Source organism: Alosa pseudoharengus, unplaced genomic scaffold (assembly GCF_046254945.1).
Source record: "Alosa pseudoharengus isolate Yale_2024_CS ecotype anadromous, Long Island Sound unplaced genomic scaffold, YU_APseudo_1.1 YU_APseudo_1.1_scf_15, whole genome shotgun sequence".
Classification (NCBI taxonomy): domain Eukaryota; kingdom Metazoa; phylum Chordata; class Actinopteri; order Clupeiformes; family Clupeidae; genus Alosa; species Alosa pseudoharengus.
In genome coordinates, this window is record NW_027468620.1 from 10,896,740 (window position 1) to 10,923,065 (window position 26,326).

Genomic DNA, 26,326 nt, shown 5'->3' on the forward strand with positions numbered 1-26,326 from the left:
CCTTCCCTCCTTTCTGTTTTTGTTGTTTTCAAAAACCTGTTATATCCGCAAAACTTTCCCCCCACGGACCATCCAACGCATTCAAAAGTAACGCATTCTATTAGCTATTCCAGGCGTCATGTTTAATAAGCTGCCCTTTTTTTGATGAACACATACAGAGTTTATAAATGATATCCTTTAATTTCATGTTTCCATATCATTATGACCTGATTCGAAATGATGTATTTATTCATTAATTAATTACAAAAGATTTAAAATTTTCATTTTACACCTGTCCGCCATAGCCCTTTTCATCTCGCGTACCCCCTAGAAGCAGCTCGCGTACCACCGGGGGTACGCGTACCACAGTTTGGGAATCCCTGCCCTAGAGTAACAACCGGGAAACGTGTCTTGCAGTTTGGCTGGTGGTTATGTTGCCCGCATACCGCCTCCCATGGCCGAAACTGGTATTATAACACCTGTCGGGCTGTGGCTAGTAATTTAGCATGCTAATTCAGGTTGATATCTCTGCAGCACTATACCTTGTCATTTTTTTAATGACATCATCGCCCTTATTTCTTCTCATTCTTTTGATGCTCATGAAGCTCATTTTTTGGATATTTTTACCTCAATTCTTACACATGGCACCTTTAAGGTTGCATTTAATGTTTTGTGATGGTGTTGGCATGATGCACTTTGATTAAAGCACGGGTGGAAGTGCAGAATGTTTTTATTGTTTTTTTTTAATTTTTATTTATTTGAGGTAACAGATGAAGGTTAAAGTAAGTAGCACGATAGGAATTCCCCTTTTGGTCGATGTTCAGCATTTTTAGCGCTAAGGAGGCTAATCATCATGCTAAGAGTCTAAGAAGGCTAAGAGTCATGCTCCTACCTGTGACAACAGCTTAAAGCGATGGTTCGGAGTAATTTTACCCTAGGGTTCTTTGCACCATGACCCCGAGCCAAACACCCTCCCAGAACCTTTTTTCCCTTGGTCGAGCCCTGGTCGAGTAGCGCCGTCAGAAACGAATGACGTTCTGCAGTCATGATGGAACCAACTTTTATCTCGTAAATTACCCCACTAATAATGCCCTGAATGGTACGAAACTTCTGCAGTAGTACAACTACGACATTTAGTCCAATAACGAGGCATTAGAAAGTTTGTAAGTGCACCAGGAGTTTATTTAAATAAGACTTGCCTGATTATCTGCTACTATACCGCTGCGTCAACGTTTCTTCCGTGATTTGGGAAAAGCCTGTAAAAGTCCTTGCAGGAAGCGATTACATCAACGTTTTTTGGTATATCCAGTTTTAAATATTTTTTTTCCGAAGTGTTTACAACTTAGTAATAACTAATAATTGTTGCAAACTGGACTACGAACAACATATTAGTGCATTCCTGGATCTACATCCTTATGCATGCTTCCTGCCAGGACTTTTACAGGCTTTTCCCAAATCACGGAAGAAACGTCGATGCAGCGGTATAGTAGCAGATAATCAGGCAAGTCTTATTTAAATAAACTCCTGGTGCACTTACAAACTTTCTAATGCCTCGTTATTGGACTAAAGGTCGTAGTTGTACTACTGCAGAAGTTTCGTACCATTCAGGGCATTATTAGTGGGGTAATTTACGAGATAAAAGTTGGTTCCATCACGACTGCAGAACGTCATTAGTTTTTGATAGCGCTACTCGACCAGGGTTCGACCAAGGGAAAAAAGGTTCTGGGAGGGTGTTTGGCTCGGGGTCATGGTGCAAAGGACCCTAGGGTGAAATTACTCCGAACCATCGCTTTAACATGTGTGTAAGAGAGTGTTATTTTAAGGTAAAACAACTATATTCTATTTCTTTAAGGTCGTACTGTTTTTGTCGATCTCTTTTTTTTTTTTTTTTTTTAATGTCTCTGTGCTTCTGTGAGTGGTTTAAAAAATCCAAGCTGCATCTGCGTGAACAGAATGGGGGCCTTGCGGTGAGCGAGTCCAAGGAGAGACATCTACATTTAGACCGGCTTGTGCAGGCTGTCTCTTTCAAAGCATGCTCCCCAAAGGGCTAGATCAGAATTCCGCTGTTCCATCTCTGTTGTGTGGAGTGGCATGCAAGGTCTGCCCCCATCACGGAGAGATGAGGTTTGGCGCAGTGACTCAAAACCTCTTTATTCAGTTCTCTAAGTACTGTGTGGATTTTTAGCCATGGTTAGATTAAGAGTGAAGTGAACCACTTTTCTCACAAATTAAAACATGTGAACAGACACTATTTCACATCCTTAGATTGAAAATAAAGTTACAGTGTAAGCAGACAGAAAATGCATAATGGAAGATAAATGTCAGCAGTGTTTCCCACAGAATTGGATTCTATTTGTGGTGGTAGGTGAGGGGGGCGGGGTTGGTTGTAGAGTTACAGCTCCTACACACAGCTGCGTGCGTTGCTGTGCTGGAGACGCATCCCATTCACTTTACATGGGCTCACGTCATCCGTTGCCGAACTGAATTGTGGGTCGGTTGCGTCGCGTTTCTCCCGTCGCTCGCGTTGAGAAGTTCAGCTGTTGCTGCACCGACAGACGGCACCGGCCAATCAAGCCAATCGATGAACAGCACCAACCAATCAAATTACGGTTATACTTCAAGTCATTTGCATAGCTACCGTCGGGAACACCCACTGGCATGCGTTGACGGAACGCAACTGTGTGTAGGAGCCGTTAACTTGAATGCAACAGTTTTGAACAAATCTGTGCAGCGTGGTGATGCCAACAGCAATTGTTAATGTTTTCCATGAACATGCATGCAGGTTTGTTGAGAGACAGAGAGACAAGGAATAGTACAACATAGAAAATCATTGTGTGGTGGTCAATGTTGATATTGTGGTGGGCCGCCACAAATAAGTCGATGTATGGGGAAACATTGGTCAGTATTGTTCTGATTGCTACTGAATTTTGTAAACATATATCATGAGTGATGTGAGTGAGTGATGAGAACTTGGTCTGATTTTTGTTGTTGTTGTTGCAGAACACAGTGGTTTTATCTATGTCATGACAAAGAGGATGTACTTCCAAAATGTACTCTTACTAGAGTGGTACAACTGCTGTTAAAAAATGTAAAACAGGTGCTGCTTTTTGATCCGTTATGTCAGACTGCGTGTAAAATTGTATAAATAAAACACGTATCGGTCACTAAGGCTTGTCTTGAGGTAGAGGATGATCTGATTAATTTCCCCCTCTGGCTTCAGTTTAATTAGCTAGCTGTTGCCATTCATCTTTGAGGTAATGTTTTTCCACATTGTGCACAATATCCATTTCAGAGTTGTGTCTTAAAGCTACCTTTTTTAAGACGGCTAATTTGTTGTGCTTATTAGATGACAGCGGTAATGTGTAAGCTATTGCATTGGATCAGAGCCTCTGGAATTTTCTCTCTCTCTCTCTCTCTCTCTCTCTCTATCTCTTGCGCGCTATTGATTGCCCTAGGATGGTTTATTTTAGTTGAATTTGAAACAGTTTGGTTTCTGGGCCACATCACTTAAAGGTAATGACTGTATGTTCCATGTTGGTGCGTTTAAAAAAAACTTGTCTTGTATAAAGACCTGGCTCTGTTATTGGGAAATAAACAAGGTAGCTCAGATCAAACCCTAAACGACCCCAGCCAATCAACTGGGTGCTCTTGGAGCACTGGCAGAGGGGGGCAGGATTTGATTGGAAGTATAGCTCAAATATCCACAACGTTTCACAAAACATAATAGCAGACATCATTTTTTAAACCAGTCCAGTGTTGGTTCTCATCAAGCACTTCCCGCAGCTTTTAATGTTAAGACTCATTTCTTCAGCTGAGAAAGCATCCAATTGTTTAGGCTTCTCACATTATGCTAGTGGTTTCTCTTCTTGGTAAAGCTGTTAAACCTATGGATTTAAAAGTGAGTAGTAAACACTCTTTTAAGTGTTTAGCTAAAGCAGCTTAGCCAGCATTGAGACACTTTGTGATGAGCACAAAGGTTTACGCCCTTTTAACATCACTTAGTCATGCACTTTTTATCACTCCAAACCAAAGAATCGTTAGTTACTTAAAGCAGCTTGCAAATATGCATTGTTTTTGTGATTCAACTGTTTGTGCAACAGCATAACTGTAAAAGAAAAGCAGCCTATTTCCCATGTAGTGATTGCTACATATTTGCTTACTGAGCCAATGATAAAGTAACCTCACTAGTCTTAATGAGAGCCATCCCTCCCCCTCTGGCACTCTTGACGCTTGGGTTTATATGCCTGCTCTTGCAGAGGCTGGGCCTGCCTCCAAATATCCCTGCAGCGCTTGAAGGGATATTTTCATTTCTAATATTTATCTTACTCCTGTTGAGCTTGTCAGCCTTAAGCCGGGGCCTGATTGCTAGACCTTTCCAACACTGGCCGCTCCGACAGGGTGGAGGCGATGCTGTTGTTGCTGGCCCAAACAACGTCTGTTCTAGTCTTTCTCCAGAGTAGCTTTTAACGATCTCTCTTTTGTGACAGTGGTGGGTAGGGAACTGTATGCAGGGCGGTGGAGGGAGCTTTTTTCCCTTTTCTTCTTCTTTACTGGGGTTAGACTTTCAGGATTGCACTTGAGGGGAAAAGTGGAAAACAAAAAAATAAGCTGTTCGCAAAAATGAATGGTTCGGATTTACCGTCCCCTCCTGAGTTATTGGCTACAGACCTTACAAATCATCATAAACCTGGGATCGGGACTGAGTAGTCAGCCAGAAAAGTAAATTATTAAATTTAACGAAAGCCCCAAAATAAAACTGTGGCTTGCGTGTAAGTGCAGGCGAAGAACAGAGGTTGCAGGGAGGGTTCTCCACTCTGCTGTCCTAAATGGAAATCACAGGAACTGAAAGACTGTGTACCATACCTCTGCCCATAAAGTCCCTCCCCGCCCTCTCCTTGTTTGTGTTCCTGGCTGCAGAGGGGAAGTGAAAATGAAAGTCACTACTGTCTGGTGAGGAGGTTTTTCCAGGGTTTTTCCCACCATTATAGACCTGGTATACTCCTGCATCTAAGAAGTGCGCCATCAACGCGGCATGCGGGTGGTGTCGTGTGCGTCCCACGCACGTCTTTGAGGAGCATACCACCTCCTTTAGTTAGTGCGTGATGCTACTGATATCCCGGATGCCACAATCAGTGGTCTAGTTCACTTCAGTTGCGGATAAATCCATGTGTGTATGTGTATATCTGTTTGGGAAAGCTTACAGAAATGGGCAGCTTCAGACCCTAACCTACATATCTTATGTTTTGATCATTGTTGTTTGTTGTGATCATAGGTGTTATCATTGTTATGAACTAGGCACATTTCAGGTACATTTTCAATTTCATTTGCTTTTTCCCTGGTCAAATTGTCCCTTTAGTAGGCCTAGTTGTTGCCCAATGCTAGATATTCTGTTATACATTTGTAATGTCAGTTTGTATTGATTTATCACTGTAAATGACAATTAAGGTAATCATTTTCATTTTTCATTCTTTTTCTTTTCAGGAAAACAGGTGCGAACCAAGTTGTCCCAAGCTTTTAACCACTGGCTCAATGTACCAGAGGATAAACTACAGGTAACAGCTCATGTCTTTCTGCCTTTTTGAACCACCTTCTCAAACACATGCCCAACATGCACAGCTAATAACTGTTGATGTCTGACATGGACAAAAACTGGAGTCAACTATGCATGGGAGGCTAAATAGTAAGCAGCGCAAACTAATTAGGAGACTGCAGAGGCAGATTTTACAATAAGCTTAATGTTGTGCTTTGTGTATAGATTATATACTATGTGTTGTATAGTGTGCCTTTGTGTAGGCAATGCACTAGAGGTACTGTCATGAGGTTCAGGGAGACTGTCTCAGCTATCTATGCGTTTGGGACTTTCCATTCATTGCTGATAGTGTCCATTCTCTTGGCAATTTGTTGTATTTTTTGTCTGCATTTGTTAGAGGTGTTTGTTGTAAATAGTCTATTTTCCATTGGATTTCATTGGTATTCACTGGGAAGGTACAAGTTTACAAGCATAGCTGTAAAGCTTTGTCCGGAATTGCTGTCTGGTATATGGATTTCTTACCCGCACTGGCTGTTGTTATAACTAGCATTTATAATTTCCACACTTCATTAGCTTGGCATAGACTTTACCCTCCTAATGAAGCACACCACAGTGTCTTGGACAACAGTCTAGGCCTATTTGTCTGCCATGATGGCGGTTAATAGCCCATTTCCAATTGACTGAGTATCTTAGTCAAGTTAACATAAATATTTGAGCCTTTTTTCTCCAGCTTCACACTCTATTGCATGGCATCATATTCATTCTAGTCAGGTATCTCCAATCCGGGGCAAACCAGCACTGCACATTCCATGTTTGTTTTTATGAAGGTCCTGTGTGAAGTTTTCATTTCCTGATTTACTGAGGCTGGCTTCTCATTTAGATTCAGGAAGGAGACGATCGTTTTTCAAGACAATTTTTCTTTCCCCCCTTCCAGTGTTGCCTTCTATTCTTTTTGTCTCCTCTTCTGTCCTCTCCTCTCCTCTCCGTCTGCATGTTAAACTGCCCTTGCGGACCATTCTGTCCTTCCCAGCTCAGATTGGCTCCAGATGGGATTTGGGAGGCCACTCTCTCCACTGAGTATTCCAAGTACAAAAGAATATGTGTAGTGGATGTGTACTGGTGTCACCAACGCCCTGGGCTGACACACACATACACACACAGACACCATCTAGAGTTAGCCAATTACTGTAGATGCCACCTTACAGAGTACAACAGTATGTTGTTGATGTGGATTGGTGGTTGAGCTGGCAATTCCCTGCTAGCGACATGAGCCAATCCACACAAATTGATGACATAATGTGTGGCGAATCGGAAATGTGGCAATCAATTGGCTTGTTTGTGAAAGTGAGGCCAGAAGTAATCATGCGTTCCATTTGTACTTGCTGACGGCTTGTGCCAACTCGTAACTTGTGAAATGACGTAACTTCCTTGTCGTAACATCTTGCCGTGAACTGGGGGTCCTATGACTTGTACGAGATCGCTTCTCGTCAGACTAGTTTAGGGGGGAGTGCCGTTGCGTAATTTTGCGTAACTTCCTGTTTTTCAGACAACTTGCTACTCGTAAGGTGAGCACATTGGACAAATGGATCGCACCATAAGCACATGCAGGATGCCATTTTTAAAGATGGTGGCAGCCAGCTGGAATGCTAACTGGCTGAAGCTAATGCTCCAAATCCTGACCCCCTGGAGAGGTCTATGGCGAGTGGGGCAGAACCGTTTCATATTATTTATTTACATATATTTATATGTTTATATACAGTATATTATATTTATTTTTTATATATATATTTTTTTTTCATGTTATCGAATGCTATAAGAGAATAAGGCCATCAGTAAGCCACCAAATAGCCTTCCCCAACTTTACAATTTGAGCAGTTGGGAGCTTTGGGCTATTCAGTTGTTAAGTCAGACGTCATGTTGTTTCTGGGGCCAACAGCTCTTTCGTCCAAAAAAGTTTATTAGTGCAGCCAGTCTGTCTTCACAACCTGTGCATCTTTTAGAGAGGGTTACAAAATAATAATAAAACAAAAGAAAACACTTGACTCTATGACTAACAGTAATTAGTGTAGCTGTGCAGCATGATATAATCAAGGGTAACATCCAGGCCTCCATGATAAATAGGATTTATGAGCATTAAGAGTGTTAAACATTTTAAAGCAAGTTCAGTATACAAATATATGATAATCTAATCCAGAACTGGAATTTATTGAAGAGTCATGATTAAATAATGCCGTGTCTTTATTGACAATTCTAACCCCTAAAAGTATTTGATATTAGAGTTTTTATTAACTCATTCTCAATCTCAAATATATATTACCATATATGGTAACACTTTATATTAAGACACACTAGAGATGCGCGGATGGGCTATTATTTCAACCGTAACCGCATAGCAAAACGTATCATCCATCCGCCATCCATCTGCACCAACGTTTTTTGACCAATTTTCAAAACCGCACCCGCCCGCCATCCACTGGTTGTTTTAATGTATATGGGTGATGCGTTTGATTGGTTCAACCGCCACCCGCCCGAATTTAATTAAAATATTATATTTCTTCACGTCCTCCGCCCGATCCGTGGTTTAAAATTAGCCTCAAAATTGTTTTTCCAAGGTAAACACGTGTACTTGGTTGGGTGAGTTGGTAAGGAGGCAGTGTTGACCTATGGACAGCAAGATTAAGAAATTAAGTGTGCCATGCAAAACTAGAAAAGCACTCCGAGAGTGCAGACCTCCGCCAAGCGAAAACATAACCGCCTCCTGGATCCAGACGGTGATCCGGATCACTTCCAAACTTTTTGAGTTATCTTGCGAACAAACAGATGAACAGACAAACAAACAAACAAACCCTGATGAAAACATGACCTCCTTGGCGGAGGTAATAACTATATAACAGCATGCACACACAAACCCACAAGAACTATATACAATATGCAAAATAACCATATCCAGCATGCACACGTACACTATATATATATATATATATATATATATATATATATATATATATATATATATATATATATATATATATATATATATATATATATAATCTCTCTCTTGTACACAGACACACATACAGTAGTCATACACACAAAAACACACTCTCTCTCTCTCTCTCTCTTTCTTTCTCTCTCTCTCTCTCTCTCTCTTGCGCGCACACACACACACACACACACACACGTGCCTCTTCTCTCACCACTCCTCCTCTGTCCTGTTGTCATCTCTAAAAGAAAAAAAAAATCAATGCAAATAGATTTTGGCACTTAACCATCACATCATGGTCCATTTGCAGAAGCCTGCTGTCCAAATTGAGTTTTGGTCCTGATGCAGTCGTGTTGTGTTACCAGGAAGAACGGAGTAAATGCACCTCTAGTCTGCAGTGCTCGCTGTTCCTCCAGGCATAGCCAATGCTCAGTGGAGTCACTGAGGGAAATGAATACAGACTATTTTCAGTGTGAAAACTCCCAAGTTTGCAAAAAAGAAAAATGGCAAACTGCAGTTTCATCAATAGACATTAACAAAGGTCACTGTATGTTCTAGCATTTTGGTCAAATTTATAATAGTCATTATACTTGATTATATCATTTACAAGTTGGCCACACAGATGAGTGTATTAGTCCAACGTTATAGGCAGATGCATTTTTTGAAGGTATGTTATGACAAAACTAGGTTGTGGTTTGAGTGCACACCCATGTGCCTCTACGTAAAGAGGAAGTTAAAAGTTTTTGTTTTTAATGCAAATTCAAGGTCCCAGTCCCCTCCCTCTGTAGAATTACCATCACATTTTAAAACAATTTGAGATTGTCAAGACACATGTATGCTTCAGGAAGATACTTTTCAGCAGGTACCGTCACTCAATTAACGTTCTAACTAACGTATCTGGGTTCATCCAGAGCCTTATAGGTTTATCTGGGTTCATCGAATTCAACATGGAATTTTAGAACCTAAAATCGGAATGGACTCTTTTGTTAGAATGTTTAAAACTCCACTGCTGAAGGGCTAACAATCTAAAATTGACTGAGAAAAACTGTGATAGCAGCCTCCTCACATTCCTCCTTATTTCAGATTTAAAACACGCCAGTGCATTAGGCTATTGACCCTTTCAACAATAAAAACAAAAACAATGCTTGAACATTCTATTTGGGCCCCAATCTACTTCCTCTGCATTAAGATAACATATGGAATGTTAAAAAGGAAGTCTTGTGGGGCCAACTATGATGCTGATAATGGAACTCTCTTGAAAGGGTCAACATAAAATGCCTTATGTGGACTATGTGGATTTATGTGGATTTAGCCCAGTTGATTTTGATTGTGGGCCTGCTCCACATGTAGTATTGCCAGATATCCACACACATGTTTGCGTTGGCAGATTTCCTCAGTGCCAGGAACCAAACCTTGAAAAGAAGGAAAATGACTGCTGGACTCACTTCCACAGTAACATAGCCTACATCATTACAACAATCATCATACTAGTTTGCCTTAAATGTGGCCTGGTGTTCCCTCGACGTCTATTGTGTCAATGTTCCATGTCTTGATATTGTGCTGATGCATTTAGGCAGACTCGTTATGGCTACATTGCCACAATGGTGACATTTGCTTTCATTGGATATTTGAAATAATGGTCTAATCTTGGACACTTATACAGATTGCTCTAGATCTTTTGTCATTGTAGAAGGCTATTGCTTGATGCAACACATTTGAAGCAGTTAGATGCCATCTGTTATCTCTTGTCTTGAATAGGAAAAAGACTGTATGGATAAAACCTAAATAACCACTGTAATATTCAGTGTGCCTTCCTGAGTTAGTTATTTAACCCTTAGAACCCGATTGCCGCAAAGTGCGTCAAAAAACACACCCTTTCTTCTCTGTTACATTGCTCAGCGAGATGAACCCTTTATTGCATGACAGAGAAGAAGTGGGGCTTTCCAAAGAGACTACGCACTTGTCTGTACGAGCAAGTATGAAAATTTTTAAAAATCATGAAATCAAATCAAATCAAATTGCATCATATTTACAGTCTATACTTCTCTGCGTTCACCTGCGCACCCATTACTCTCGTTTGAATTACTCGCGAACCCGTGATCGCATAGATATGGTAAGCATATCAGATGAAAGAGGAGACACGGGGCTATCCATTGGTACCATGGATATCGATCCTTCTGGCTTCTAAAAACAGACGAAGTGACTGCAAAATATTAACGTCATGTACACAAACCAATGCTGCACACCCATTACTCTCGTTTGAATTACTCACGGACCTGTGATCGGATAGATATGCCACATATGTCAGATGAAAGAGGAGACACAGAGCTATCATTTGATACCAAATACATCCTTCTGAGTTATAAAACAGACGAAGTGACAGCAAAATAATAACTTCATATAGCTGGACTTACCCCACGTTTTTGTCGGTTTTTGTGGCAAAGCATGTTTATAATCCAACGCTATCGTGTGTTTATGGCAAAGCATGTTCATAATCCGGTTTTGAGATCCTAGCAAATTCCTGCATGGCATCCAATTCAAGGCTCACATTGCATCCCAATTTGTTCAACAAAGAAACACCTTTTTTGCCTTTACTTTGTTCATGGCAATGCAGTAAAAAGTTGAGAATCATTATGAGTGCATACACCACACATGCTAACATGCAAACTTGGGTCAAGTCAGGTCAGATCAGTTCGTGTCACAGATATGGAGCGCAGAAAGGTCATTTTTCATCACTAAATAAAAAATGGCATTTATTTCCGTAAATCACACACCACATATTTCTGTAAATTGCTCAGCCCCAGAGTATCCCACCAACATGGCAATTATATTGCCCGATTCAGGACAGTCTGCCCTACACACACATGAAATGCATGTAGAGCTATGAGCTTGCTGTGGTGAGATACATGTCGAAATATAAGAATTTTTATAATAAACTTTTTATATTTTAATTCTTATATATAGGATAGCCTAGACTCTGCTGAAAAAAACAATATATAATATGTGTGTGTGGCACTTACAATGACCAGAATAAATCCTTATGAATAAAGGTAGTGAAAATGCCCTAAAAACAGCTTAGGGTTCTAAGGGTTAATAATGTCAGTAATGCACTTAGCTGGCTGAGGTTTGATTGCTGAGAATGTGCAGGCAACAGACCTGTGTCCCCAGATGATGCTATACTACGCTACACTGTGCTTCAGTTATCCGGTTGGTTGTTTGTAAATCAGCTGATCAGTAGGTTTCCTTCCCCCCATACTGAAGTGCTAAGCCTGTGACATCACATTAGGCTTCCTGTTCAACAGGTCTCCCTTTGTCCTGAATATTTCATTAAACCTATCCAGAAAAGAAAGTATGTAATTCTAGACAGTTATTTTCCTCTCTCAGCTCTGTCATCTCTGAAGACAGGCACTTTTCTCTCGGGGCATGCAGAAGCTGAAAAATAGAATGAAGATATCCGCTGTGGTATGTGGCTGACTTATCAGGGTTTGAGCTTGTACATCTGTCACACTCTGAAGTTCAAAGCAATTACGGTCTCTGCGCCAGTGAAATTTAAAAAAGTGGTTTTAAGGTTTCGAAATTTGGTGTTGCCCAGCATGCCTCTAGTTACTGGTTCACTGATTCACCTCATTGCCTGTAGTAATTGCTTGCTCCGTGTTAAAGTATTGCAGCAACTTAGGTCCATTTCAGAAAGAATGTTGAGTTCTGGGTAGATATTGACATGAGATGGAAAAACTCCCAGCTGAACAATTTAACAAAAACATTATATCCAAGACAGGATAATTTAGGGTTTGGGAGTGGTTCATGATTTGACTCAACACAATGTTGGCATTGTATTTCATGTACAGTTCTTTATCTACATGCTTTGAATAGTTATTTTGTCTGAAAATATGTTCAAACAACTATTTAAGTATGTTGCATCAAGATCCAGAGTAATTATTATTTTATAAAGAGACAGAGCAGAGTGATGACTGAGGTTCAGAAAATTCAGTGCGTCAGAGGCTGATTTTTAAATTAATTAGTTCACACACAGGTCTGATTGAGTTCATAAAAATTAATTGCACAGTTCATATATCTTGACTTGAAAGTACTTCTGTGGGTTTTGTTAAGTTTTTCCTTCTGCAAGAGATTGTGCTACAATTGCAGTCTGTTTGACATTATGCAGAGAAAATGAACACACATTCTGATTCTCTTTCATCCGTCATGGTCATTTCATTCAAAATTGTTCTTGTAAATGACTGATTAATTTCATTAATTTGCATTTTAATTGGATGATGTAGAAGAAATGTAGACCTAACTGTGTACGCCAAAGCTGCTCGGTTTATGACAAACTCTACATTGCACCGTCCTCTTAACTGTTCATGGGACATTTTAAAATAAAACTAGACTTTACATTAACAATATCACTAATTTGCATACCAGTCAGAGTATGCATGATTGCTAATATTAGCCATTTCTTTGGAAGATGGAAGATGGAAGATGCTCGACACATAAAGAGAAATAATGATCTAAAATTCCAGACTAATTTCAACAAACGTCATTTGTTGTTTGATGTGTTGGGTGTAGATTGGGTGGAAGAACACGTGGGCCATTCCATTTTAGCATGGGAGTCATTCAGACATTCAGTTGTGTTGCATTCCGGAATTAGTTTTACGTTAGAGCAACAACAAGTAACCTTATTCTTCTCCCTAATTTCTCAACAGACTTGGGAGTTGAAAACGTTTTTTTTTTTGTCTGTTTTTTTTTTTTTTTTAAACACGCCTGTGGAGGCCAGACAGGCGGTTTTGTGTTTTTTTTAAAAGACTCAGCAGAAACAAGGAGCCCAGATAAAGATCCTCCCCCTCAGCTCTGTGCGTCTTGTAGCTGTTTAATGGGGGAGAGAGAAAAGGCTGCATTTCACATCCCTTCAGTCAAATAGTGAATACCAAAAAAGAGGCCAGTAGACCACATTTTCTTTCTCCAACCCCCACCGCCCACCCCTCTCCCTTCAGCCCAGCTCCCATCTTCATGCATATGTTTACTGGGTTAATGTGCTGATATTTGAATTTGAAGGAGGAGGGGGGGAAAAAGTGCCAGATGATTATGTGTGAGAGCTAACACGATTACATCAGGGTGCCCCGCTGTGAGCCTCTCCAACAGGGCCACGTGTTGGGGTGTGTGTGTGTGTGTGTGTGTGTGTGTGTGAGGGCTCCCCTCAACGCTGCTGCTGCTGCTGCTGCTAATTAGCTGCTGTAGGCCATGGACTAGTTTATTTGTTGTCTGCTTTGCCGAGGCCAGACTGTGTGTGTGAGAGAGAGAGAAGAGATGCGTCTGTCTGCACCCTACAGGCTGTGCCAGTCTGAAGGAGGTCACAGGAGTTGAGCCCTGTGCCAGTCCACTTGCCAGCCTGTCATGTGTGCTAAGCCTTGATTCCTGACCCCCTACACACACACACCACCACCACCACCACCACCACCCAAACCAACCCTCACCAACATCATCATTACTCACTAGCTCACTTTCATTTCTCTCTTGCTTTCATTTCTCGTTCCTCTCATCTTTACACTTTCTAATTCTCTCTCCCTCTTTCTTACCATCATCCTCCTTCCCCTTCATTTTAGCTCCTTCTTCCTGCTCTTTCTTTCTTTCTTTCTTTCTTTCTTTCTTTCTTTTCTTTCTTTCCTTCTTTCTTTTCTTTTCTTTCTTTCCTTCCTTCTTTCTTTCTCTCTGTGGCAGCGGCGGCATGGTTTTTATCCGGCGGTAAACTCCAGCTGAACCCGTTGCCGGGCAGCAACAGCGCGGTCATTAGTATGGGAAAGGAGGGCTGACGATAACCCACCACCACCCCTCCCAGCCTCCAGTCTCCGCTCGTCTGCCGTCAATCACCCCTCCCTCCATGCTGCGCATGCCAGTCTGCCGCCGCGCCGCCTTTGTTGAGATAACGACCTCAGACATCGTTATTATGATACAATTATGCCGCAGAGGAGAGACACGGGAGGGTATGAGCAGGACGAGCCTCTGTAGGAACATTGGACAGCATCCAAAGAGGAGCTAAACAGTGCTGTGAACTAAACGTAGTGACAGAAATAACGTTTACCTGTGTACACGTGTGTGTGTGTGTGTGTGTGTGTGTGTGTGTGTGTGTGTGTGTGTGTGTGTGTGTGCGCTTACAACGGTACCCAATCCCCTGTGGTGGTGTTGTGACTCACCTGGATGAACAAGATGCTAGCGACACATAGATCACAGGGTCAGTGCACCATACAAAATGTACACATGCAGATCTACACATCTACAGACTGGTTAAAATGTGCATCAGTACTTTGGATTAGCATCAGCTAAGTGACTAATGTGTATATAATACAGACCTTTCAGTCTCGGAGCTCTCTGAGCCATGAGACAGGTTCAGCTGTTAATGATCAAAATATAAAGCCAAATTGAATTGAACAGTGGCATAGCCCCTAGAGTCTTTTACATAATCTGTCTACAAAGCGCCTTAAGACAATTTCAGTTGTTATGCAGTGTGGTGCTATGTAAATGAAGTTGCATTGAATTGAACCATGACGTTACACAGCCATATGTCAGGGTCAGCAGGAAAGAAAAGAAGGAAGGAGATGGAGACAGGCAATTGTGGCACGTGGCTGTGGCATGACGTGGCAGCAAAGGTACGGCTGGCTGTGTGTGTGTGTGTGTGTGTGTGTGTGTGTGTGTGTGTGTGTGTGTGTGTGTGTGTGTGTGTGTGTGTGTGTGTGTGTGTGTGTGTGTGTGTGTGTGTGTGTGTGTGTGTGTGTGTGTGTGTGTGTGTGTGTGTGTGTGTGTGTGTGTGTGTGTCTGCAGGGAAGATGGAGGAGGCGGGAGACGGACAAGGTGGGGGAGGGGGAGATGATGACCACTGCTGATCTCAGTAAACCCTCTCTCCTTCCGTCCATCCTCTCCCCTCCCCTCCTGACCTCCCCAGCCTGGTGCTTCTCCTCCCCCCAGTCCTGTCCTCTGAATGGGCTTCAGATAGGGATGGATGAATTGGTGTCAGGTCTTGGTGTCTGCCCTCTCTCTTTCTCTCTCTCTCTCTCTCTTTCTCTCTCTCTCTCTCTCTCTTTCTCTTTCCCCTTCTCTCTCTCTGTCACCCTCTCCCTCTCTTTTGCTTTCTCTCTACCTCGCTTTTTTTTATCTCCTTTTCTCTCTTTCGCTCTCTCTCTGTCTCATCTCAATTCATCTCCCCTCCTCCTCTCTGTGTTGAAGGCCGTTTCTGGCGTGTGGTTTTGCAAGCATGCGTATATGTGAGTGATCACATCAGTGTGTGTGTGTGTGTGTGTGTGTTTGTGACTTGCCCACAGTGTGTGTGTGTGTGTGTGTGTGTGTGTGTGCACGCACGCGCGCAGTGCTTGCGTGAGAGAGAGAGAGAGAGAGAGAGAGAGAGAGAGAGAATGTGTGCGTGTGTGCATTCACCTCAGACTCACGCTTAAGATGCAGACACTAAGTGGGGAGACTTTACTTTGTTCTCCTGAGGGAATCATTTGTCCCACTTTTCCCATCCACGGCGCTGGAGACTCGTCTGAGGCCAGAGTCCACGCTGGAGAGAGACAAATGGAGAGAGAGGGAGAATGGGTAGAATACAGAGAGAAACAATGAGAGAGAGAGAGGGAGAATGGGCAGAATACAGATAGAAACAATATCGTAGAGAGACAGAGTACAGGAAGGGAGAGAAGGGATTACAAGCGTACAGAAAGAGACATTTGCATACGGTGGCATCAGTTCACACTCATCATCATCATCATCATCCTCCTCCTCCCTCATCGTCATGTAAACGGGCATCCTCTATCAGAGTTTCCGCTAGAAAAAAATTGTGCCGGTCAAAGTGACCGGCAGAGGTTTCGTTTTCCGGACATTTTGATGATATGACGGTCAAATATCCTATTATTCCTTCTTAATTAGTCAAATTGAGGAAAACTGGAGACAGGCTATGTAGCTTAAAGAATGACATAATCAGGCTGTATAGAATGCAACATGTTCATTAGCCTAACTTAAACATGCCTAACAAGATCTAGCCAGTATATTTTCATGGACAGCAGGAGTCTGCTTCGTTCGTTGTTTTAAAAAGTTTTGTTGCTGCTACCCACGTTATCTCCAGTGGTGACTGTTTAACTTACACAGATGCGCACACACAAGAATGAGCGCTCACACCACTACCCCCTAATGCTATGCCTCTTTATTTGATAACAATTGTTACGACCCCCTGTGCCCTCCTCAGGCCATCCCATGTCAGTGCACGGGCGGGGGTTGGACCTGGGGAGGTTAATTGGTAATTGGGTGCACCTGTAACCAGGTGCTGCTATATTAGGGGCTGTCCTCTCTTTCCCATTAGGCACTTTTCTTCTTTCATGCAGGCACCTATTTTGACTTTCTCTTGCACTGGCACTTTCACTCTCCTTTATTCTAGATCTCTCTACTTCTCTCTTTTCTTTGTCTACTCATTTAGTCTCTCACATAATCTACTGACACGTACATTGCATCCACAAACGCACGTCACTTCTCCCATTCATTTCCCCCTAGACATCTTGTATTTGGTAACGTTGCTTTGCGTTAATTTAATAAATTATTATTTGCTTTGAGGCTTTATGTCCGTGTCCCTTTTTATGTTTCGGTCTGGTAACGAGCTGGCCGTAACACAATAAATTAAGAAATGTTTCCTATTCTGGGAAATGTTTAGTTTCTTTTTCTTTCGGCCGCGGTTCAATGATACCATTTAATTGTGCCAGAAATTATCCGCGGACCAGTAATCGCCTCGTCGAGGAGGCCCTAACCCTGCAGATCATAGACAGAGAACGCATAGGCCTACTGTATGCTTTGGGTAAAGAACACTTTGCATGTCCAGTGTACACGGAGAATGACAGTGTCTTGGAGCGGCCGCACCCCAGCAACTCCACTTCCAATATCACTGATTCCGACAGATACCGACACTTCTACTTTTTATCTGGTGGTGGTGGAGTTGACCGGACATCTGAGGCTTCAGACGTTACCAATTTATCATGATCCATCGCGTCTGGCCTCTGAAAAAACTTTCAAGGCTAGTCTGCCTGGGCCTGGCCATGTTTGTACCGCCTCACTCATTTCTTCGTTGTTTAACATGGACGTTTTAAGCCGCGTGCGCTTCCTATTTGAAATGCAGCATAGGCTATGCGTGTTGTTTAATAGCTTACTTTTCAAACGGTAGAGCCTGTTCATTTAAAAACATAGCCAGAGGACGTATAATATAGGCTTACATATTAAGGCTTTAGGGGACGGTAATATTAGCCAATTTCAATCGGACAATTTGACCGGAGAGATCTAATTTTGTCGGACATTTCATTTTTTATCCGGCCAATGTCCGGTAATTACCGGACAACGGAAACCCTGTCCTCTATGCTGGGGGCTCGCTGGCCTCCTCTCCCTCATTAGCTTCCAGGAGGGCCAGCATTAGCTCCAGCCAGTGACTGAGTGCAGGTGAGTGGATTTGTCAGAGTAAACAGACACCAGCAATGCCCCCCCCCCTCCCCCCTGAGGATCGCTGTGTGAGTGCAGCTGCAGACACCAATCCCCACATGGCTTCATCATCACGCCCAGAGGACAGCCTGGCTAGTGCTGGCGTTAGCGCTCGGCGCTCTCCCTCCACTCTCTGCTCAGCCCTACTTTATGTGCGGAGTCATTTCTCTCCGCTCTCTCCACGACCTCTCCACGCATCCCTCCGGGCGCCTGCTGTCCACACGGTTTGCTGATGTCGCCTCTTAATGCCACGGCTCTCAGAATTGACTTTACTCCAGCAACCATTACGATACTCCAGCAACCATTACGATGCCTCCCAATTTATGATCCAAAGTGCCATAACTAATCAGCACTCTCTCTCTCTCTCTCTCTCTCAGAATTTGACCATGATGTCATTGATACTCCAACTTAGTCATAAGTAGCATTGCTTTTTTTTTCTCGTATCGTCATGGTCCTTTAGAAAACGATTTTATGTTAAATGGAAATGGCCCCCTCGGCCTTGTTTGTGGAGTGTATAGTGTATTCTCAAGTGAGGCCGCCATATAGACACGCTGCCTGCTAGATGCTTCTGCTGACTAGCTAATTGTGTGTGTGTGTGTGTGTGTGTGTGTGTTGAGAGAGCAGGGCGAGTGAGCACAAAGGCAGCTTCAGTTTGCTGGGCGTGGGGCCAAGGCCTGAAAGTTCAGGCGTTTATCCTCCAAACACAACCTTTCCTCCGGCACAGTCCCACCCCTCCGCCAGCCTGGCACACGCACACACACACATACACACACACACACACACACACACACACACACACACACACACAGAGCCTGACTCATCCTCAGTGAGTGAGTCTCTCCTTCACCACACCTCACTACTTGAGTGAGTGAGTGTGTGTGTGTGTGTGTTTCCCCAGGACTTACCTCCACAGCCCAGCTGATAAGCTGTTTATCTGTCTCCATCAAGGAAAACCACACTCACACACTCGGCTGCTGAAAGCGTTTGAATGGCCAAGTGTGTGTGTGTGTGTGTGTACGCATGTGTGTGTGCATGTGAAAGAGAAGGAGAGAGAGAGAGAGAGAGAGTGTGTGTGTGTGTGTGTGTGTGTGTGTGTGTGTGTGTGTGTGTGTGTGTGTGTGTGTGTTTGTCTCTAGGCTTTAACTTGACACTGTAGCCCCCTGGCAATGAGTGAGAGGGAAGCCGCTCTGGGAGTTTTACTGGCCGAACCTTTAAAGGGACACCAGGCAAGCCTGATGCTTTTTCTCTACGAAACTCCCCCTCGCTTGGTCTGAAGCTCTTTTCCTTTTCTTTGCGTCTTCTGTCAAGGGTTTTCGTTGCTTCTTCGCCGGCTCTGCCATTGTACACACGTTTGCAACAATCTCTAGCGTTTCTTTAGCCTGCCTGCTTCGGTCGGCGGGTAGGATACACTGAACTTGCAAGCGGGATATTATTCCTACAGGCAGTAGGGGCGGGCGAGAGAGTCTTCATTTGTCCTGTAACGAGTCATTTAACCATAATACCGACTTCCGAAGATGAGTAATTAACATGAAAACGTTGCCTGGTGTCCCTTTAAAAGAGAGAAGTGTGTATTTTAAGAGGTTGTAGTTCCTGGGTCTGCCACATGCAGCCAGTGCCCAGTCACAGCACAGCCAATCCAGTGGGAAGCCAGCAGCCGTACAGCCGTAATTGGATTAAAATTGTCCTGACCTGATTGCTGAGATGAAGCATCATTCACTCGCGCTCTCTCTCTCTCTCTCTGTGAGCGTTGTTTCTCTCACCCTCACAGACACACACACTCACACACACACACACAACACACATCAACACACAATCTTTCTCTCACCCTCATACACATACCACACATTTTTTCCCTCCCTCTGTCTGTAGTCGGACATGGAGCGGGCTTTTCAAGCTCAGTTTCCCTGCATTCTCCTCTCTCTCTCTCTTTCTCTCCTCTCCTCTCTCTCCATCCCTCCCATCCCCCTCTCTCTCTCTCTCTCTCTCTCTCTCCCCCTCCCCCTCCCTCTCTTTCTCTCCCTCTCCTCTGTTGTGTTGGCCGCCCCTGCTGATAATCCAGTTATTGAGTCAGCTCCTCACACCAGCCCAGATCAGCTGCTGCTACAGCCTGCACTCACTGCCTGACATTTGGACTGCTGACCTTGTTTGCTGTGAAGAAACTCTAACCCCAAACACAGGGGCTGCCCCTGTGTGTGTGTGTTCGTGTGTGTGTGTGTGTGTGTGATTGTGTATGTCAAATGAGGGCATGCTAAACTTGCTGTCACAGCAGAGCTTCCACAACCCCACCAGCCGCCCCCCACCTCCACCTCCTGATCAGCTGTTTTGCTAATCTCAGACATGAAGAAGGCCGGGGGAGGGAGGGGCGCAAGGTGAATGAGCCTTGAGCTACCACTACCAGTGTCACACCTAATTACTCTTAAGAAGTGACTACATTTCCCAGCATGCCCCTCCCCCTCCCTCTTCCTCCCAGTCATTCCCCACCATATGCTACCGTTCAGAGGGATGAGTCTGTTCAGCACCCTGGATGGACACACGTTTGCCTGTGGTGTGTCTCCTGCACTAACAGCAGCAGACGACAGTGCATGTCAGGCCACGTCTACACACACACACACACACAGAGTTGGCAGCAGACAGATAGAGCATGCCAGGCCACGTCTACACACACACACACACGCACACACACACATTTGGCAGCAGACAGATCTCACTCTCCACAACACCAGTGTTAATATAAAACTACCAGCTAAGACAAAGAGACTACATTTCCCAGCATACCCTTTTTTCCCTCTCCCCACCATATGCTACCATTCAGAGGGATGATGAATCTGTTGAGCAACAGCAGCAACAACATGTTTGTTTGCAGTAGCAGAAGCAGCCCACGTCCAAACACACACACACAGAGGTAGCAGCAGACCGATAGATAGCATGTGCATGATAGACCCCCCCGCCCCCCCGCCCCCCCCACCCACACACACACACACACACACACACACACACACACCAGTGTATGATTCATCATGCATGGATGTTAGCGGTTTGCAGTTTGAAGCCTGCATCATTAGCTCCGTGGCATTCTCTGTCTCCCCAGATCTCACACTGGTCCAGTCAAACAGTGTAACCACCTTACAGTGGCAGGACCAGGAGAAGTTCTTACCTGCATGCAGAGTTTGGATTAAACTATTCTGACCCCTCTGAGAGAGAATGACGGGGTTAATCATTGGTGATTAACTTTTGTTAGATGGGTTAGTCCTCAGAAGCAGGGTTGCTTGAAAGTATCTGAAAAATCTTGGAAGAGATCTGAAAGGTGGCTGTTTTAGTCAGAGTACCGCACATGCTTTTGACGAGTTGTGTTGGAGGTGACTCGTATTCAAATAAATGGTCTATTCCTCAGAAGTGCGGTTGCTTGAAAGAATCTGAAAAATCTGAAGAAATCTGAGAGGTGGCTGTTTCAGTCTGACTACCACATGTGACCTGATGGCTGTGTTTACTTGGCTTTTGCAATGAATGGTGGTGGTGAAGGCGCCCTCTTCTGTCCACCTCCTGTTACTGCAAGGCTGAAGCCACGTGCAGTGGGACTTCTATGCTGAAGCGTTATGGCCCCTTGCCTGCTTGTACTGAACAGGAAATGCCTGGGACTCTGCAGGGCAGGGTTTGACACAAAACAACACACACACACACACACACACACACACACACACACACACACACACACACACACACACACACACACTTAGCAACATGGCACTCCCTCTCTTGCATGGCGTGCCATTCCACAGTATGTACAATAACAGCAACACTGCAAATACAGCACTGCCCTCTACTGGCAATGTAATGAATCACACCAACACCTTACTATATGCATACACAGCTGTTTGTGAGTTTAGAGTTGTGTGGGAGGGATTACCCGTCTTTGATCCTGATCATCAGTGACTATATCCATAACTAAATCTGTCATCGGATTCTAGTTGGACTTGTGGATGTGTGAGTGCTTGGAGGTGGAACTAACTACATAGATAAAGTAGTAATCAGTGTTTTCCTACTTTTAATGTTAGACTATGTTCAGCTAGTTTTATAAGTAGTGTATAATGTTACAGATGTTAATTCAACAAAATGATTTTGATAACCAAACATGATTGTAATGTTGGTGTTTGGTTACTGGTCATTAATGAAATACTCTGTATATACATGTACCATAGCATATGAAAGGTATGGGATCTGATGCTGCCAGCCTAGATCATCTGGAGCATTTCTACAGTACAGCTAGCCTGGCCTCCGCCTGCCTACGTACTTCCACTTGATTTCTTTTCCCTGCAGTACTCTGTCTGGAATAGCTCTCGTTCACTTCATTACTTTGGCAAGTTGTGTCCGAACCAACCAGTGAACAGAGGGAGAGCGATCCTGAGAGCGATTACGTTTAAGTTGCAAGCCTATCGTCATTACCAAACGTCATTACCAAACGTTAGTGATTGAACTCCAATGATTTCAAACTTCAGACAAGCGTCCACCAACCAGGAAATAAACGTTTGCCAATCGATCTAGGCCAGACTCACTGCGAAGTCAGGTATCCAGGCTACAGTACAGCTGCACTGCCTATGTTTGGCCTCTGTGCGCCATCATTTTCAATTAACTTCATGCTAGAAATATTAAATGTAGAGATGTAGTGATTCCTCGTTGGAATGATTAAGCTAGTGTTCTAGTTTTGGGTATTTCAGAAAGCGTTTTAAGACTCCTCTGTTTACTTTGTATCTAATTAATACATTCGCCCCTACAGTCATTACAATGATATGAATTTGTTATTATTCTGTTACCTTTATTCAGTAGATTAGTAGTATTGTATAGAATGTAAGCCATTTGTTTTTACTTTAATTTTAAAGTAAGAATTTTAATGATAATGTAATGCTTTTTTGTTATTGTTATAAATCGCTTTGGACCATACCATAAGTTTGTTTGTGTATGTTTCATTTTCTTAGTTTCTAATAAATGCGTTATTCCTCTCAGGTGATCATTGAGGTGACGGAGATGCTGCACAACGCCAGCCTGCTGATCGACGACATCGAGGACAGCTCCAAGCTGCGGCGCGGTTTCCCCGTGGCCCACAGCATCTACGGCATCCCGTCGGTCATCAACTCGGCCAACTACGTCTACTTCCTGGGCCTGGAGAAGGTCCTGACGCTGGAGCACCCGGAGGCCGTTCGCGTCTTCACCCGCCAGCTGCTTGAGCTCCACCGCGGCCAGGGACTGGACATCCACTGGCGCGACACCTACACCTGCCCGACAGAGGCCGAGTACCGTGGCATGGTCCTCCAGAAGACGGGCGGCCTCTTCGGTCTGGCCGTGGGCCTCATGCAGCTCTTCTCCGAGTGGCGGCACGATCTCAAGCCCCTGCTGGACACGCTGGGGCTCTACTTCCAGATCCGCGACGACTACGCCAACCTGGCATCGGCCGAGTACAGCGAGAACAAGAGCTTCTGCGAGGACCTGACGGAGGGCAAGTTCTCCTTCCCCACCATCCACGCCATCTGGACGTGCCCCGAGAGCCGGCAGGTGCAGAACATCCTGCGCCAGCGCACGGAGAACGTGGACATCAAGCGCTACTGCGTCGACCACCTGGAGAAGGTGGGCTCCTTCGCCTACACCCGGCAGACCCTGCGCGACCTGGAGGCCGAGGCCTACCGCCTCATACGCGACCTGGGGGGCAACCCCGAGCTGGAGGCCCTGGTGGTGCACCTCAGTCGCCTCTACAAGGAGCCCGAACCCTCGTGCAGTAGCAGCAGCAACAGCAACAACAATAGCAACGGCGGCAGCAGCAGTAGCAGCAAGACGCAGTACTGACTGCAATGGGCTACTGACCTGCAACATCACAGACATGTACTCTTGGTTGATTGTTGATCAGCAACAGCAGCAACAAGACTCAGCTCTGACTTTAATGGACCTGTGGCGTTGCAGACGAGTACTAATCAAGCTTTACTGTAACTTCTTTGTTTGAGGTCCGTGAACGTAGGAAAACACAATTTTCAGTGGCATAGCAGATATGTCCTCCCTGCAATTGTTTAGTGCTTTATATATTCACACAAAAGTTGTCTGTGTACATCGATTACTGTTAAATGCTACACTTTGTTCACACCACTGTTATGTTGCCACAAGAACAGAAATAGGAATGTCTATTACATCAATTGATCATCAGCAAAGGAGTTCCTGTAAAGCAGTTAAGGTCCTTACAGAAAATCTCCCTTTTCAGTATTGGCAGATATCATGCTGTTTTGTTGGGGGATAGTGCCCTGCTGTTTTGGCAGAAAAGTTAAGTAAAGGATATTTTTCATAAGAGTGCAGAGTGTCTGAGTATAGAATTGGCACCGAACTGTACTTCAACTTCCCTTCCATTTTGTAAGAGCTGTTCAGAAGGTTTCTCAAATTTAGGAGGGTTTTCTCCTGCTTTCTCTTTTTTTTTCTTCCTATTTCTTTTTTCTTTTTCTAATGACCATTCTGTGCCATGACTAGTCGCCAGAGAGTGCCCGCCGACTGACATCCCTGCAGGGGGAGGAGGGTGGTGGGGGGGGGTCTCCCTGAGGGTCTCAGCGCCGACAAACCGATACTTGAACAGCCGCACTCCCCGGGCTGTCCCCTGCACACAGAGAATCAACGCCGGAGGAGAATCAAGTGACTGAAGCACTGCTAAGCCTTACATACGTTAACGTGTCTGTCTGGGTTTCTGAGGTAGGATAGCCCCACTCCGCTCTGCTCTGCTGGGGTGGACGGACGTTGACGTCAGCATCAGTGTGAGAGTACAGTAATGGAACTCTTAATAATTACTGTAGAGCGCTGTTGCCTCCGTGGTGGAAATGTTCACTGACAGGACAGGGACGTCGAGCCTGCTCTACTGAGACAGAAAACTGACCTCAATATGTCGAGTTTGACACGGAAATGTTTCAAATGTGAACTTGCAGTGTGTATTATTTCTTCAGGGACTCTTCTGTCCAGTTGTGTATTTGTATCTTTTGCTACCCGACTGTCTCACCTCATATGTAAAAAAAACGATCTTTACATGTACTGTTACATTATTACAGTGGCGTCTCCTAACATCAGTAAGAAGGGATACAGAGTGTGCTGTCTTGGAGAACTAAATGGCTATAAAATTAGGTTCTCAATAAACACTCCACAGAACCATCTGAAATGAACACTTCTGTTGTACAGTCTCCAGTCATTTCACGTAATCTGGTGAACTCACCCACTTCATTAAAGCACATCCAGCCCCACTCCATCAAAAGAGGGCAAATGATGCAAGAAATCACTTTATTTTGGAGACATTGTGATGTGAAGTACACTCTGTTTTGGCCAAGACCTTTTGCCTAATATTCTCTGCCAGCTCTTCTAGACTTCATGCAATATTCAACACCACCACCATCTTTTGCATGCAGCAGTAGCCCTTTCCAGGTTGTCGGTGGTAGGCATTCCGTCCTTTCTAGTTCCTTCCTGTCCTGATGGCTTTCAGAGATGCCCCCTGCTGCCTGAGTGACTATCTGCAGGAGGCCACTCTTAACCACACATATCTGTTTCGCCAGGGGAACATGCAACAAAGTGTTTTCTACCAAGCAGAAAGACTATATTATAAACGATGGTAAAGCAACCAGTGGCATTGGCTACTAGTCTGGGTGAACCCAGATGAAGCGGTTTGTAAATTCAGAGCAAATTCGAATTTGCTAACAGGTTTGTCTGGGTTCACCCAGGCTAATTGGCTACCCATAGTAGAGCTGTTTTTGTGTTTGTTTTGTTTTTTTAATCATGTGGGAATCTGACCAATTTACAGATCAATTTACACTTAATTTGTTTTTGTTCTTGGGGTAAGACTAAACGCTGCAGAAATGATGTAATGTTAGCTAATATAATACCTCAATAATAACCTCTTTATAATACATCTGGATGAGAAAACAAAGCAGCTGTGAGAATCTTACTATGATTCAGTTCAGAAACACTGCAAGGTAGAGTTTAATTGCAAAGCAAGCTGACTCAGTATTAGGACTACACTTTAAACAGATCCAAAATCCACAAGCATCAGAGCAAGCATTAGCAGAAGAATTCTGATCAGATTCTGATTTCGGTTATCGGATTGGATCAAATCTTGAAATTGGGTTGTTCAAAGGCAAACAAGGATCCTGAAATCGGATTGGTTCACATAATCTAATCTTGGTTTTGATCTGGATAAAACTTGAGTTGGATTGGGATACATTTGATCCAAAAAGTTAGGATTACCCTGATCCCAACAGAAGGGTGGATTTCGGGCACAAAATGTTACAGTAATAGGAGACGAAGTATGACTTTGTATTCATTTATTTATTTGTCATGGA

The 26,326-nt window shown here is 43.9% G+C and overlaps 1 protein-coding gene across 1 annotated transcript in view; it reads left to right on the forward strand.

The window, feature by feature from the left end:
* Positions 1–25,159, forward strand: part of ggps1 (geranylgeranyl diphosphate synthase 1) — a 30,386-nt gene extending 5,227 nt beyond the window's left edge. Inside the window, exons 3-4 of the mRNA XM_076285513.1 lie at positions 5,461–5,531; positions 22,983–25,159. Of these exons, the coding sequence (XP_076141628.1) occupies positions 5,461–5,531; positions 22,983–23,816 (905 nt within the window). The 3' untranslated portion in view covers positions 23,817–25,159. The remainder of the gene's footprint in view (positions 1–5,460; positions 5,532–22,982) is intronic.
* Positions 25,160–26,326: the final 1,167 nt, after the last annotated feature.